This window comes from Hemiscyllium ocellatum, chromosome 30 (genome assembly GCF_020745735.1).
Source record: "Hemiscyllium ocellatum isolate sHemOce1 chromosome 30, sHemOce1.pat.X.cur, whole genome shotgun sequence".
In the NCBI taxonomy this organism is placed as follows: domain Eukaryota; kingdom Metazoa; phylum Chordata; class Chondrichthyes; order Orectolobiformes; family Hemiscylliidae; genus Hemiscyllium; species Hemiscyllium ocellatum.
In genome coordinates this window covers 10,154,873-10,172,236 of record NC_083430.1, presented here as the reverse complement: position 1 = coordinate 10,172,236, position 17,364 = coordinate 10,154,873, and the positions used below count along the sequence as shown (strand labels likewise).

Genomic DNA, 17,364 nt, shown 5'->3' with positions numbered 1-17,364 from the left:
AAACTTAAGCTAATTGAGTGTCACTCAAAAATGAAGCTTTAGTTATGTCTTTCTCTTCTTCACACTCACAATGTAGAAATACAAATACAAATCTGCGCACTTCAAGTTTCCAAATGATAATAACGTTAATATATCATGAATCTTCATCACACACCACAGTTTCATAAGCGTGTCAAGACCTTGGAGAGAATGCACATGAGTTTACTATATCTGCGGAACTACAATGAAAAAAGTGAGGAAGCTTTGAAATAAAAACAGGCGGAATTCAGCCATCTGGCATCGTCTGTGGAACTTGAGCTGTTCTCCTTCGAGAAGATCAAATTAAGAGATTTGATAATGGTGTTCAAACTCATTAATGATGTTGAAAGACTAAATATGAGGAAGTGGTTTCCAATGGCAGGGGGATGAATATTCATTAGACATAGACTTAAGTTGCAGGTAGAATGTCAGGTAATTGATGAACTCCCAGTGGATGCAGTGCATTTGGATGTTTTGAAGGCATTCAGTTAGGTTCCACAGGTTTTTACACAACATGAAGACTAATGGAATTGAGAATGACAAAAAAGCTTGGATTGAGGATTGTTCCATGGACAGAAAAAAAGATAGGAATATGCAGTGAAGTTTCCAAATGATCAAGTGTAACTGGTAGAATGTCACAGAGCTCAGAGCTTGGGCTATTAACAATTTGGTTATTAATAATCAATGTCAAGGCTTAGTCAAGGGACCGAGTGTAATACTTCCCTAGTTTGTTCCCTAGTGGGTAAGTTAGTTGTGGGGAGTACATGAAGAGATTGCAAAGGGACATTATCTAAGACATTGGGCAGGACTGCGGCAGATGGCACATTACGCAAGGAAGTGTGAAATCAACAGCTTTGATCAGAAGCATCAAAAAGCAACAATGTTTTTTCAAAGGTGAAAGACTCGTAAATATTGACAAAGAACTTGGGGATTATTGTGCATGACTCACAAAACAGGAACACACAGATATAACTATAAATTCTCAAGGCAAGTATTGCAAGAGATGAAATGTTAAAAATAGTTTTATACTGCTGGGGTCTGACAAGACCATACTTGGAGTATGGGTGTTTGTTTTGGATTCCTTGTCAAATGATGGCAGACTTCCATTAAAAGAAAGTTCTCTGCATGATGGCTGCAATAAAAAGGTTATCCACTGAGGAGAGCATCAGTAGAATGGAGCCAGATTCCCTGATTAGAAAAAAGAAAATATGATCTAAGATTCTAAGCAAGTCTGGCACGAAAAATGCTGCTACTTGTTTTCCCCAGGAAGTGCAGAACGAGAGATCATATTTCCTTGAAATGAGATTGGCCATTTAGGTGAGGAGAGATTTCGTCACTCAGAGATTTGTAAACACTTAGCATTCCTTGGGCCATTATCAAGACTGAAATCCTTACATGTTTGGACATTCACAAAACAAGGGGAAAGTGTGAGAGGATGTTGTAACTCAGTCATGATCTTACCAAGTGCTAAAGTAGGACTGATTAGCCTTGTACCTCCGTTCTTATCTCTGAGGCAATGCTGACAGGCAAAGGAACAAGGCGACAGTGTTTTTTTGTCGAGCAGCAAGTTTTAATTATCTGGAATGCACTTTGTTTTTCTTTATTCTTTCATTGGAGGTTACCTATCTCAAAGGGCCCTTGAACCTGGTGCTTATTTGAATACTTCAGAGAGAAGTTAAGAATCAACCACATTTCTCTAGGCCAGACTGAGTAAAGAAGGCAGATTTTCGTCCTGATTGGGCATTACTTAACGATAGGGGTTTCTACAAACAATCAATGGTGGTTTCACGGCAACAATGCTGAAACTTCAATTTTGTTTCCAATTTCATACATTATTAAAGTTGATTTTAAATTTCAAAGAGGCCAGTGATCAGTGGAGTGCCACAAGGATCGGTGCTGAGTCCTCTCCTTTTTGTCATTTACATAAATGATTTGGATGCGAGCATAAGAGGTACAGTTAGTAAGTTTGCAGATGACACCAAAATTGGAGATGTAGTGGACAGCGAAGAGGGTTACCTCAGATTACAACAGGATCTGGACCAGATGGGCCAATGGGCTGAGAAGTGGCAGAGACCTAAGGGACAACTTTTCCACACACAGAGAGTGATACGGGTATGGAATGAGCTGCCAGAGGAAGTGGTGGAGGCTGGTACAATTGCAACATTTAAGAGACATTTGGATGGGTGTATGAATAGGAAGGGTTTGGAGGGATATGGGCCGGGTGCTGGCAAGGTGGGAGTAGATTGGGTTGGGATATGGGTCGGCATGGACGGGTTGGACCGAAGGGTGTGTTTCATGCTGTACGTCTCTCTGACTCTATAACAGCAGCCGTAGTGCAGTTTGAAATGCTGTCTTTACAGTATTAACCGGGAGCTTGGATTACTTGGTTAGTTTCATTATCACAATGTCCACTTCTGTGCTGTTTCATTCCATTACTTGACAATCACTGGGAGTTCCATTTATTCTTATATTCCTATCTTTAATCTATCTGTTTCTGTGCTTTTAAATCTATGCATCTACCCTTTCCCTTTAGCTTCCTGCGGGGGAGATTGTGCCTGGCTAGACTCACTCGATATCCCACATGTTCTCTGGACGCGACAGGTCTGCCTCCCGGCAACTTCACTGACATTAAATTTCAAACCAGTTTGGCAGCCTCATTAGCTCATGTTCTTTGCTGTGACATTATTGCTCAACAATCCCCACTTGCCTTTGACTGAAATTCCTACTAGTTTTGTTTCGCAGTGTTTAAGTGACTGCGGTGAACAATCAAAAAGAGACCAGGAACTGACAAACATCTTTCACAACCCAAGACATCCCACAGCCAGTAAATTATTATCAAAGTGAATTCACTGTTGTAATATTGGAATTGAACCAATCACAGGAATCTATTACCTGAAAAAGAACCCATCGGGCTCACTAATCCTGCCATGGCAGAGAGAGGAATTTGACTTAAATAAAAAATATCTGTGATGAAGGGTCTAATGATAAATCCAATGTCGATTATTGGGGGAAAACCCATCTTGTTCACTGATGTCCTTAACGGAAGGAAACTGCCATCCTTAACCTGGTCTGGTCTACATGTGACTCCAGACCCATAGCAATGTGGTCAACTCTTGACTGTCCTCTGAGCAATTAGGGATGGGCAATAAATGCTGGTCGAGCCAACAATGCCCACATCACAAGAATGAGTCAAACAAAAACTTCCAGGCAGCAAACTTATTCCAATAACAATGTGATATCGACCAAGTAATTTTATTGAGGGATAAGCATCGTCCAGGTCAATGGGAAGATATTGTTCATCTGTCTTCAAATTAATACAAGAACGCATGAAACAGGAGCAAGAGTGGACCATTTGGCCCATCAAGTCTGGCCTGCCATGTAGCATGATCATGGATAATTGTGGATTTCAACTCCAGTCTCCTGCCCACTCCCTATATCCCTCAGTTCCCAGGACACCGTCTATCTTAGCCGAGAGTATCATGGGATCTTTCACATCTACCTAAGCCAGAAGATGAGGTCCTGAAGTTGATTATCTAATCGAAAAGGCGACATTTCACTCAGTGCTACAACTGGAGTGCCAGGCTGGATTACAGCTGGAAATTTAATCTTGATGCTGACAATACACGAGGGCGATTGGAAGTGGCATTCTGCCAGCTGCAGCAAGTCTCTTCAAGTCTAACTACGGACAGAAAATAAAGAAAGGAACTCCTTTCTTCAACTTGCTTCGAGAAAGCAAAGGCTCTGAAAAGCAGAGGGTATGGAAAATGAATTGACCTTAAGCTTGGTTGGCCCACACTTAAAAATATCATTCTGGTCTCAAAAAAAACCTAAAACTAAGACACGAGAGGAAATGTTCAATGGGTCAGAGCTCTCTCTTTAGAACAGAAGGCTGAGAGATGGTCCTTACAACTCCATTTTGATTTATCCCCCACCCACTCTCCCTCACCTTTGATGTTTTGCATTGCTTTTAATGGATTTTACATGTAAATTCATCAATTAGAGACCACAGATGATTTGCTGGTGGTGATTAATAGATGAAAAAATGTCTTGTGTGATTTGGTGATGGGGAAAATATGCCATGCAGTTGTGTGTAAGATGCAGAATCTGGAAATAAAAAAATTAGAAAAAGGTTGAGTGGTGATTTAATAGATGCCTTTAAAACTATGATAAGGTAAACATGGAGGTGTCCTGGGTCCGGCTGTAGGAGTCACCAATATAAGACAGTCACTGAAAAATCCATTCGAGAATGCAAGAGGGAGACTGTGGTGTACTGGCAATGTCACAGTAACCAGAGCCCCAAACTAACGCTCTAGGACAAATCCCATGGCCCACGGTGAAATGTGAAATCATTAAATATCTGGGACTGAAAGCCAACCTAACGATAACCATGCAACCCCTGTTGATTGCTGTAATAATCCATCAAGTTCAGTCACACCCTGTAGGGAAGGAAGTTTGCCATCCTCACCTTGTCTGTCCTACATGTGACTCCAGTCATAAGTTAATGTGGTTGACTCCTAACTGCTCCCTCAGCAATTAGGGATGAATGATAAATGTTAGCTCCAGTCAGGCATGCAAACAGCCCTTGAATTTTTTTTTTAAACCAGGAGACATTATTCTGTAATCACAGCATGTCAAGAATTTAGAACTCACTCCCACAGGCAATGGACAAGGTGAATGACAGGCAGGTTATATCATAGAATCCCTACAGTGTGGAAGGAGGCCTTTCAGGCCACTTAGTCCATACCAAAGAGCATCCCACCCAGATCCCCACTATATCCCATAACCTTGCATTTCCCATGGCTAATTCACCTAACCTGCACATCCTTGGACACTACAGGCAATTTAGCATTCCCAATCCTGATGAAGGGCCTTTGTCCGAAACATCAATTTACTTGCTTCTCGGATGCCGCCTGACCTGCTGTGCTTTTCCAGCACCACTCTAATCTACACTCTGATCTCCAGCACCTGCAGTCCTCACTTTTGCCTGAGCCACCTAACCTGCACATCTTTGTGACTGTGGGAGGAAACCTTCACAGACACTGGGAGAATGTGCAAACTCCACACAGACAGTCACCTGAGACTGGAGTCGAACCTGGCTCTCTGGCACTGTGAGGCAGCTGTGCTAACCACTGAGCCACCATGTTGCCCACAGGATGAATGAGAAACTAAGAGAAGGATATTCTGACTGAAGTTCAGGTGGGCAGAAGTTAATAGATAATAAACATTGACATAGACCAGTTGGACTAAATGCCCTATTTTTGATTTCTGTGCTAAAGTCAAGCCTGTGCATAAAGAGGATGATAAGGCAATAAAAGCTCAACTGAAATAAACAGTAAGGAAGTATCAATCAGTGCAGAAAACAAAAAAGAGGTTAGGAGGTACAAAGATAAAATAAATAACATAGGAACTACAGCATATCAAACAGTGTCTATGTTTGACTCCAGCCTCTTCCCGTTGTTCTTCACTTAAATCTACAACCACAGCCCTCTATTCCTTTCTCGCTCATTTGCTGACTCACTTAGCCTCTACTGCATTGAACACTCCCTCTGCTAGCAAGCTCCATATTCTCAACAGAATGTATACATGGGAGGGGAGGGTGAGTGAGGAATGTCAAAACATTAAACAAGAAAATCAAAGTATAATGGACACCGTTCCCAAGCAGACGGACGTTGGATTGATTGGTGTTTGTGTGTGAGAATGCACACAGCCTCAAAGGAACATAGATTGAGAATTAGCATTCGGGGGGGCAAGATATTTCAGAAAACATTGAAGGAGTGGGAGTACAGCCTCAATGGAAAGACACGAAGAACGTGTTAAACTTCAAATACAACACTCCCTGGAAGTACAAGAAGACAAGGTGATAAAACCAGCCAACAGAGTTTATTTCAAAAATAGGAGCAAGAATTATAGATTTACCAAGGTGGTGCTACGGATGGAAAACTACAGAACTGTGAGGATGGACCTGAGACACTGCAATGCATTCCACTGGAGTATTGTAAGCGAAGTGTAGACTTAATTGAGGCTTTAGGATTATTAAAGGTTTCGATAGCACAGGCAGGAGGAGATAGGTTCCCAATTTTATGTCTTGGACGAGCCAGTGGGTTTTATACAACAATTGATTGGCTTCACGGTCACTTCAACTCATACCTATATTTTAATCTCCTAATTCTTGAAGCAGATTTCAAACACTCAAACGGGAACTTTTGGAGTTGAACTCCAAACCTCTTGGTCAGGTCAGTCACGCAGTCACTACATTATCATTACCCTGAACCTGGTGTCCTGATTACCAATGCTAACTGCAGTTTTCACACTGAACCAGGGAAGAGCTACGTTTGGCTGACTCCCTGTATATTTTGCTCACACAACGTTTGGCAGCTCCACGGGGAGAGGTTAGAAAATGTGGACAGTCTGACTCACCATGTTGGGGGTGGACTGGTGCAATGGGAGGAGGAGTTGAAAGAGTTTATTTCTGCACAATCAAAGCAGCCACTAACAATGTAATCCCATCTGTAACAGATGTTTACAAATGTACGGTGAACTTACCATGAACCCAGATCCTAATCGTTATCTATTGGGATTTTAAGGACAGGAGACAGACCTTTAATACCTTGACCAAGCCCTGCCTTTCAGTTAGATCATGACTGACCTATTTCCAGTTATGAATTAGCTTCATATTAAACATTGCTTGAGTTGAAGAATTGAGGAGAAGTGGATTTACTTCAAGCCAAATGCGAAAAATCTGGAAAAAGAAGTCTTTGAGACATTGAAAACTGTCTTTTACAACCAGGCCTTGAAGAAAGTGTGTGAATTTCTCACTTTCCCTTCACTATTGCTGGGTCAAAACCCTGGAACTCCCTCTCTAACAGCATCCACACAGACAGTAGCAGTTCAAGAAGGTAGCTCCCCAGCACTAGGGTCATCTGGAGATAGGCACTAAATGCTGGCCAGTCAGCGATGCCCACATCTCGCAAATGAATAAAAGAAAAATTTAGATAACTTGGACTCATACATGAAAAGATTAGAGGGTAAAGTGCCAAACACAAGCAAATTGGACTAGTTCAGTTTCGGAAACTTAGTCAGCATGGACAGGTTGGGCTGAAGGGTATGTTTCCTTGCTATATGACTCTATAACTGAATGGACTCATTTCCCAGACGTCATTTGACTGGGTCTTATGTCTATCTTGTTTGAACAATGTGTGCCTTTGCTGAGTTGGTTTGGATTGGATGTTCAGTTGAGGAGAAGCTAAGGAACGGTCTGCTGAGCATGTCTCCTGTTAGCTTGAAACATCGTTACTGTGAGATCAAGGTGAAACTTGGTTGCCCTTCTTAAAGAGTGACAGAAAGAACTTTTCAATGTTGTATTGCCTGAGCAAGCTATGATGTCAAGATCTCAGAGACAGCCATGTGTGAAAAGAGACAAAGTTTGTGAGAAGATTTGTAGCTCGGGTGCTCATTGTTGTGGTTCTGTTCGCCGAGCTGGGAATTTGTGTTGCAGACGTTTCGTCCCCTGTCTAGGTGACATCCTCAGTGCTTGGGAGCCTCCTGTGAAGCGCTTCTGTGGTGTTTCCTCCGGCATTTGTAGTGGTTTGCCAGAGGAATTGCTGGAGGAAACATCACAGAAGCGCTTCACAGGAGGCTCCCAAGCACTGAGGATGTCACCTAGACAGGGGACGAAACGTCTGCAACACAAATTCCCAGCTCGGCGAACAGAACCACAACAGTGAAAAGAGACGTCACAGAATTACAAAATGCGACAGCACTGGAGTCCACCATTCAGCCCAACACGCTCGCACTGGACCGTTAAATTAGCATCATCTCCAAATTCTAATCCCCTTGCAAAATAATAATCCAATGCCATCTTAAAATGCCACAATTGAATCTGCCTCCACAACACTCCCAGGCACAGCATTTCATACCCTAACTACTCACTCCCCACCCATGTTTCTTGCCCTTTTACAAATAGAACAGCTTCTCTCTATTTACTCTATTTACTCACTCATGATTTTGAACTTGACTACACACACAATGACACCAATGTCTTATCCATTTTGCTTTTAAGAATAACCATCACTGGCCATCGTTGAGGAGGTGACGAGCAAGTTAGGCAAAGGAGAGACAGTGGGCCCATTCCAAGGCATTTGATTAGGTACTATGCAGGAGGTTGCTACATGGGTTAAGAGCAATGTATTAGCATGGACGGAAGATTGGCTGACTGGCAGAAGGCAGACAGTAGGGATAGCAAGTGTGTAACAGTGAATTATTGGGGAAAGTGAGTGTGTAAAAGTGTGTGCCTTTGGAAAGCGGGTGTGTGTGTGTGTGTTCTAGTGGAAAACAAGCATGGGACAGTTTGTTCTAGGGTAAAGTAAGTGTGTAACTGTGTGTCCCACTGAAAAGCAGGTGTGTAATGGCGTATCTGGTAGAAAGCAAGTGTGTAACAGCTAGTACCAATGGAAAACAGATGTGAAACAATATGTTCTTGTGGAAAGCAAGTGCACAACCCATGGAAAGTGAGTGTGTTCTAGTGGTGCTGGTATTTTTTCCTGGAATTTCCAGGCAGTTGACTTCCTGGTACATTGCAGTGTGCCTTAATAATTGACGATCCTGCAGATTACAGTATTTCCAGGTAACTATCCTGCCTGTACATGATGGTATTTCTAGGCAGATAACGTACTTATTACACGTCACAATATTTCCAAGAGCTGACGTACCTGTACATCACGGTATGACAGCAGTAAGTTCATTACAACATCAGCGCTTAGAAGCTCCACACTGTCCAGACGCTGTTGGATGCGTGCGAGTGCATCTCGTAGCTCTTGTCCACGGTAGGTCTCCCTCGCTTTGCGGATTTCACTCTGAATGCTTTCCCGAAAATATTCACTGCAAAATTGCAAAAGTAAAATGCCTTCACTAAGCAAAGGCAGAAAGCAAAAATCTCAGTTCCACCTCTCCAAACCTGGCCGCTGATCAAAAACAGAAAGTGCCAGAAAAACGGAGCAGATTTGTGGAGAAAGAAATAGAGTTACCGTTTTGAATCCAGGGACTGTTCTTATTGCACGTATTTTAATGGCCATTAATCAATCATACCCACTAGAATCAAGGACACAAGATAATGGACCATAACCCCATCCTTTTCAACGGATTCAAAGTTTGGGAGAAGTCCAAAGATGTGCGGGTCAGGTGGGTTGGCCATGCTAAATTGTCCATAGTGTTAGGTAAAGGGGTAAATGTAGGGGAATGGGTGGGTTGCGCTTCGGCGGGTCAGTGTGGACTGGTTGGGCAGAAGGACCTGTTTCCACACTGTAAGTAATCTAATCTAATTTGTAGCTCGGGTGCTCGTTGTTGTGGTTCTGTTCACCGAGCTGGGAATTTGTGTTGCAAACGTTTCATCCCCTGTCTGGGTGACATCCTCAGTGCTTGGGAGCATCCTGTGAAGCGCTTCTGTGATGTTTCCTCCAGCATGTATAGTGGTTTGTACCTGCTGCTTCCGGTTGTCAGTTCCAGCTGTCCGCTGCAGTGGCCGGTATATTGGGTCCAGCTGGAACTGATAACCAGAAGCAGCAGAGACAAACCACGATAAATGCCAGAGGAAATATCACAGAAGCGCTTCACAGGAGGCTCCCAAGCACTGAGGATGTCACCTAGACAGGGGACGAAACGTTTGCAACACACATTCCCAGCTTTTCAATGGATTGTTTAGGTATGTAATGTTTGAAGGCACAGGGATGAAATATCACTGAGTCTGAGATTCATTCAGAAATACCTTGTGTAGTTTTATCATAATTTATGAGTGGCATTTTTTTAATGCTCATTTCACCCCCACCTGTCCTAAAGCTAGTGACCTCCATTCTGAGGCACTGTTCCACTGTTCCCTCTGTATCTTCCTCAATTGCCCCCATTTCACATTAAAAATCAGGATGGGGGGGGGCAAGACAGTTAATAAATATAGGGCAGTAACACCACATCTCATGAATAAATATAAATAAAAACCTGGGCTTGCGCAGCTTGTTTAGTCATACTAGGGTTTAAATCTAATGTCAAGTTGAAGTATACGGCCTTACAGCACTGGAAGAGGCCATTTGGCCCAAAGCATCTGCTGGCTTTTTGATAAAGCTATCCATTTATTTCTACTTCCATGCTTTACCCCCAAAAGTGAAAATGTGTTGCTGAAAAAGCGCAGCAGGTCAGTCAGCATCCAAGGAGCAGGACAGTCGACGTTTTGGGCATAAGCCTTTACCCCCAAAGTACTGGAAAGCTTCCTACTTCCTTATTGAAATTTACACTGGATTTGTTTCCATTGTCGATTTAAGAGAAAGAAAAGGAATGAAGTTTTGAAAGGGAGGTGACAGCCTAGCGGTATTATCACTGGACAGTTAATCCAGAGACCCAGGTCATGGGGACCAGCTTCCAATCCCACCATGGCAGATTGTCGGAAGTACCCATCTGATTCACTCATGTCCTTTAGGAAAGGAAGCTGCCATTCCCACCTGCTCTGGACTACATATGACTCTGACCCACAGCAATGTGGTCAATTCTTAACTGCCCTCTGGGTAATAAATGCTGGCCTGGCCAGCGACACTGTCATCCTGTGAATGAATAAATAAAGGAGGAGAAAGTGAGGTCTGCAGATGCTGGAGATCAGAGCTGAAAATGTGTTGCTGGAAAAGCGCAGCAGGTCAGGCAGCATCCAAGGAACAGGAGATTCGATGTTTCAGGCATAAGCCCTTTTTCAGGAATGAGGAAAGTGTGTCCAGCAGGCTAAGATAAAAGATAGGGAGGAGGGACTTGGGGGAGGGGCGATGAGATGCGATAGGTGGAAGGAAGTCAAGGTCAGGGTGATAGGCCGGAGTGGGGTGGGGGCGGAGAGGTCAGGAAGAAGATTGCAGGTTAGGAAGGCGATGCTGAGTTTGAGGAATTTGACTGAGACAAGGTGGGGGGAGGGGAAATGAGGAAACTGGAGAAATCTGAGTTCATCCCTTATGGTTGGAGGGTTCCCAGGTGGAAGATGAGGCGCTCTTCCTGTGGTTGGAGGGTTCGTAGACGGAAGATGAGGCGCTCTTCCTGTGGTTCTGCCTAGGAACCCTCCAACCACACGGGATGAACTCAGATTTCTCCAGTTTCCTCATTTCCCCTCCCCCCACCTTGTCTCAGTCAAATCCCTCAAACTCAGCACCGCCTTCCTAACCTGCAACCTTCTTCCTGACCTCTCCGCCCCCACCCCACTCCGGCCTATCACCCTCACCTTGACCTCCTTCCACCTATCACATCTCCATCGCCCCTCCCCCAAGTCCCTCCTCCCTACCTTTTATCTTAGCCTGCTGGACACACTTTTCTCATTCCTGAAGAAGGGCTTATGCCCGAAATGTCGAATCTCCTGTTCCTTGGATGCTGCCTGACCTGCTGCGTTTTTCCAGCAATGAATAAATAAAAACATTCCTGACCATCATAATGTGGTGTGTTAAAAAGCTCACGATTTTCACTCTTAGTAGGCCATGTGTGGAGGGGAAAACAAACAAAGCTTGAAAATGGCGCTCATTGCTCTAACTCATCCTAAAAATAGAACTCTACCACTTCAATTCATAGTTTTACTGATGGCTTTTTTTCACTTTTCATTCCCTTGCCAAATCTGTGCCCTCTAGTATCGGGTACACCTAGCACTGGAAGCAGATTTTTCTACAAAGAATTGCCAGTGTGATGGCTCACTTACCTGTTCCCTGGCCAAAGACTCATGGGTAGAGGATGGATGGGAGCAGTGATGTCTCCATCAGCAAGGTAGTATGACTCAACCCAGGGAACCCCTTTTACTCCCAAGGTCTCAATTGGAAAGCTGATCACTGGATAAACTTGAGTCAACACATGAACTATGGATCACTGTGTTGAACTCAACAAATAACTGGAGAAAATAGCTAGATGCATCTTTCCCTTTCTGGCCTTGATACAGTCATTATTTCCTCCAAGCTGAAAATGTGTTGCTGGAAAAGCGCAGCAGGTCAGGCAGCATCCAAGGAGCAGGAGAATCGACATTTCAGGCATGAGCCCTTCTTCAGGAGTTCCTGAAGAAACGTCGATTCCCCTGCTCCTTGGATGTTGCCTGACCTGCTGCGCTTTTCCAGCAACACATTTTCAGCTCTGATCTCCAGCATCTGCAGTCCTCACTCTCTCCTCGATTATTTCCTCCAAGCCTTGCATTAAATGGACACCAGATACCAGAGACCAGTCCACCTCCTAGCTTGACTTATGCTCTTGCAGAAGGAGCTGAACAAATGAGTTACTGAATGTGGCGCAGGGAGGAGGCGATGGGAACCAGCCCCAATTGAGCAGACTCGGTTAACCCTATCCGATGGCAGAGAGTTTGGAGGAATGTGTTCAGGCAGCCACTTATTGCCTGGTCCATACACAGTGATGAGACAATCATTCCTCTACTTTGTCATTTCAAACCAGAGGAAAAGTTCATTTCCAGGAGCGTTTTGCAGTGCAGAAAACCAACACAAATGTCATCAGTTCACCCTCCTCCCACTGTTCAATAATGAGTAATATTAATCATTAATTTCACTATTCGATCACTTATTATCTCAAGTTTTTACTGGTGATGAAGGATCTATGATTTATTGCAATTTTGTTTTTAAAAAAGTCATTCTCTGATCATTCTTACCCAGACTCTGGGGCTACCTGTATGCTCACATCCAAGTTGAGGTTGTGATCAGCTTGTTCAGATTAGAACAGGAATAGCAGCCAGTGATTTTCCTGTTCTTTGTGTTTCTGTCACTCAGTATGAGAGCTCAGAGCAAAAGGGTGGGAAACCTGGTATGTTTTCCCTCCCCCCATCACATACACACTTCACTGGGGTGGGGTGCTGGATGATCTGTTCTTAACTGTTGCTTTTTTGTGCTTGACATGGATTAAGAGAGACTAAAGTGTTGGTAAAATTCATACCATTTAAGGAGTGCTAATCCTAATTTCCTGCACTCGTCCTGTACGTTTGAATGTTATGATACTTGAAGTGCTCCTCCTCATTGTTTTTTTAAAAGGTTGTAAGGTTTTCCAGCAGTACATTCCAGATTCCCACCACTCACTGAGTGGAAAAGATTTTTCCCAAATCCCCACTGAATCTCCCATCCCTTTCCCTGAAAACTCTGCCCTCTCGTGATTGCCCTCAACGAAGGGGAACTGCTGCTCTCTGTCCATTCCCCTCAAAATCCAAGACACTTCAGTCATCTCCAACCTCAGTCTTCTCTGCTCCAAAGAAAATAAACATTGGTGCTGTAGTTGATAGCAAAATTACCTCAGAGTAACTTGATCAGATGGGCTGATGGGCCAAGAAGTGGCAGATGAAGTTTAATTTAGATAAATATGAGGTGCTGCATCCTGCAAAGGCAAATCAGGACAGGACTTACACATTTAATGGTAAAATCCTGGGGAGTGGAGCTGAACAAGGAGATCTTGGAGTGCAGGATCACAGTTCCTTGAAAGTGGTGCCATAGGTAGACAGGGTAATGAAGAAGGCATTTGGTATACTTGCCTTTATTGGTCACTGCTTTGAATATAGGAGCTGATAGGACATGTTGCAACTGTACAGGACACTGGTGTGGAATACTGCATTCAGTTCTGGCCTTCCTGCTACAGAAAGGATGTTGTGCAACTTGAATGTATTAAGAAAAGATTTGCAAGGATTGTGCCAGAGTTGGAGAGTTTGAGCAATAGGGAGAGGCTGGATAGGCTGGGGCTGTTTTGCCTGGGGACTGAGGGATGACCTAACAGGGATTATAAAATCTTGAGGGACATGGATAGGATAAATGGATAAGGTCTTTTCCCCAGGGTAGGGGAGTCCAAAACTAGAGGTTATCGATTAAGGATGGGTGGGGAAAGATTTAAAAAAACTTAAGGTGCAACTTTGTCACACACGTGTACATGTATGAAATGAACTGCCACAGGAAGTGGCGGAGGCTGGTACAAGGCTTCTGGATGGGTATATTAATAGGAAAGGTTTACAGGGACATGGGTCAAATGCCAACAAATGGGCCTAGATTAATTTAGGACATCTGGTCAGCAAGGATGAGTTGGACTGAAGGGTCTGTTTCCGTGTTATACAGCTTTATGACTCTATAATCCAAGCACATCCAACATCTCCATCTCAAGCAACCTCCTCTGCACCCCATCCAGTGCCACTACGTTCCCCCCCTGCAGTGAGACAAGCAGAACCACACACAGTACTCCATATTAACACCTTTCATTTAACATTTGATGAAGAATGCACAGTCTCAGCCTTTGCACAAGGCTCGACACAGTGACATCTCTTTCCAACATCACCCTGTCATATGACCTCTCATACCACTGGTAATGTGGCCAGCTGTTTGTACATTTAAGTATGAACCCTTTACTCCACAGTCAGATTGGCAACTAATAAAGGGAGAATGAAAAGAGGGCCGGAGCTAAGTGGACCATCCTCCTCACTTGAACCCCAAACACCACACACCCACCTCCCCAATACAGCGGAGATCCTCTCACCAAGAGTTGATCTGGGTCTCCTCCAGTAGTTTAGTCAGGCGATCGACCAAGGGCATGAGGAGAGGTTCCAGGTTAAAGTGCGGTTGGAACATTTCGGTCAGACACTTCATCATACTGGCTTCGCAGCAGAAGACCTTACCACTGGGCGTCACGATGTATGGAATGAAGATGTAGTTCCCATAACACCCCTGGAGGAAAGAGAGACAGCCAATCACTTCAACTTCTGCACAAAGGGAACATCTCAAAACGTCCTCACTGCTCACTCAGTGACACTCACACATTTGATCATTTGAGCAGATTCCTTCCCGGAATGGTTTTGCCTTCCACCAACTCTAGTGTAATTTATTTTTTGTTCCCGTTCCTGAATTTAAGATGCTTTAATACTCAAAAGCATAGTCGACCCTAGGCTCCGTTCTGTCTCGTGCTTCCCCAGAGATTCACTCACACAAGAGGCCATTCAGCCCGCTTCACCATTCACTGCTGCCCAAGCCTGACTAGTAGACAAGAGGATGTCCTTCCCCATGTCAGAGAGAGACAGGAGCCCAGTGTCAGTGGGCTGGGTTTACCCCATGGTGGCACATACTCTGGATCGCAAGATTCAACTGGACTGAGGTAAAAATATTGGGATTTAGTGCAATCAGGAAAAAGCACACAAAACAACACTTTTCACTGTATCTCAGTACATGTGACAACAAGAAGTCAAACTCAAACCAGTTACATCCTTGTGGAAAGGAGCTCCCAGCCACAACGGTGTGACCTTCTCTTCCCAGATTCTCCTTCTCACAGTAACTGTTAACGTCAAGGGAAATTAACACAAACAGCACCTCTGCAACAAAATGACACAAATACAAATTCCCAAAGAATATTACACCTTAAAGCACAAGAAACACAAGTGTCATTGCAAACAACAGTCCAAGCAGATGTATAGTTTGTTCAACCAATGTCACGCACACTGGGCATTCCACCATGTCTGATCGGAATGGCTGGTGGTGTCTCTGATGGGAGTTGAGCACCTCAGCACAGGCAGTGAGGAAGCAGAGTGAGTCTCACACAGAGACAGCTGGCTGCTTCGGCTAAAAGCAGATGCGATGGGATCAGGAGCCTGCACTGCACAATGCCACCCTCAGTTGGTTGCTAAAGATGGCGGCTCTCAGCCAGCTAGCAGCATCTCCTCATTGGGTGGGGGAGGGGCTCCATCACAAGGTCAGTGATTGGGACAGATACTGAGAACAGACGTGACATTTGGGTGGTGGACCTTGTTGGTAGCAGCACTGGAACTGAGGGATGTGTGGACAGTTCAGGTGTTGTTAGGGTGTGTAGGAGTGGCCTGGGTCGTGTGGAATGGTGCCCATACCAGGAGAACCACTGTCAGGAATACAGCCCAGTCACTGAGCTGGAGCAGCAGGAAGACATTGTTCCCATCTCACGACTCAGTAAGTTGTGCCATGGAGATGGGAACCAATGTAGTTGTCAACATTTCACCAGCGACCATGGACACAGGTAATCACGTCATGTCAATGAGCCCCAGGGACTAGTGGTCAGTATGAAAGACAACCAGATCATTAACATCCATTAAGGTACGTCATACTCTGAGGAGATTCCTTGGATTTCTGACTGCATGGCTGATTGACTTGGCAGACTCATCTCACAAACTTGATTGAGTTTTTTTTTGAAAGGATTGACAAGGGCAGAGCAGTAGATATGAAAACATCATAGAGATGTATAGCACAGAAACAGACTCTCAGTCCAACTCATCCATGCTGACCAGATATTCTAAATCAATCTAGTCCCATTTGCCAGCATTTGGCCCATATTCCTCTAAACCCCTTCTATTCATATACCCATCCAGAAGCCTTTTAAATGTTGTAATTGTACCAGCCTCTACCACTTTCTCAAGCAGTTCATTCCATACACACACCATCCTCTGTGTGAAAACATTGCCCCTTAGGTCCCTTTTAAAACTTTTAAACCTTTTCGCCTTAAACCTATGCCCTCTAGTTTAGGATTACCCTACCCTGGGGAAAAGACCTTTGTTATTTATCCTATCCATGTCCCTCATGATTTTATAAACTTCTGTAAGGCACCCCTCAGCCTCCAACCCTCCAGAGAAAATAGCCCCAGCCTAAGACTTTTTCCCAGGACGGAAATGGCTATCACAAGGGGGCATAATTTAAGGTGATTGGAGGAAGTGTAGGGGAGATATCAGAGGTAGGTTCTTTACCCAGAGCGTGGTGGGTGTGTGGAATGCATTGCCAGCAGTGGTTATAGAGTCAGATACATTATGGACATTTAAGCGACTCTTGGATAGGTACAAGGATGATAGTAAAATGAAGGGTATGTTGATTAGTTTGATCTTAGGGTAGGATTAAAGGCTGGCACAACATCGAGGGCTGAAGGGCCTGCACTGTGTTGTACTGTTCTATGTTCTATTCAGTCTCTCCCTTTAAGCTCAAACCCTCCAAACCTGAAAACGTCCTTATAAATCTTTTGTAAACACTTTCAAGTTTAACAACATCTTTCCTATAGCAAGGATACCAGAATTGAACACAGTATTCTTGTCTATATGAACTTTAGATTAGATTAGATTAGATTAGTGGGTGGCACAGTGGGTGGCATGGTGGCACAGTGGTTAGCACTGCTGCCTCACAGCGCCAGAGACCCGGGTTCAATTCCCACCTCAGGCGACTGACTGTGTGGAGTTTGCACATTCTCTGCGTGGGTTTCCTCCAGGTGCTCCGGTTTCCTCCCACAGTCCAAAGATGTGCAGGTCAGGTGAATTGGCCATGCTAAATTGTCCGTAGTGTTAGGTAAAATGTAGGGGAATGGGTGGGTTGCGCTTTGGCG

General features: G+C 44.2%; 1 protein-coding gene across 2 annotated transcripts in view; it reads right to left on the bottom strand.

The window, feature by feature from the left end:
• The window catches only part of LOC132830155 (mitogen-activated protein kinase kinase kinase 5-like), a 179,809-nt gene that overhangs the window by 122,355 nt on the left and 40,090 nt on the right, over positions 1 to 17,364 (bottom strand). Inside the window, exons 4-5 of one of the 2 annotated variants that reach the window (XM_060847686.1) lie at positions 14,521 to 14,708; positions 8,727 to 8,925 (exon numbers count right to left, since the gene is read on the bottom strand). In XM_060847686.1, the coding sequence (XP_060703669.1) occupies positions 8,727 to 8,925; positions 14,521 to 14,708 (387 nt within the window). The remainder of the gene's footprint in view (positions 1 to 8,726; positions 8,926 to 14,520; positions 14,709 to 17,364) is intronic. The other variant, XM_060847687.1, reaches the window with a different exon arrangement.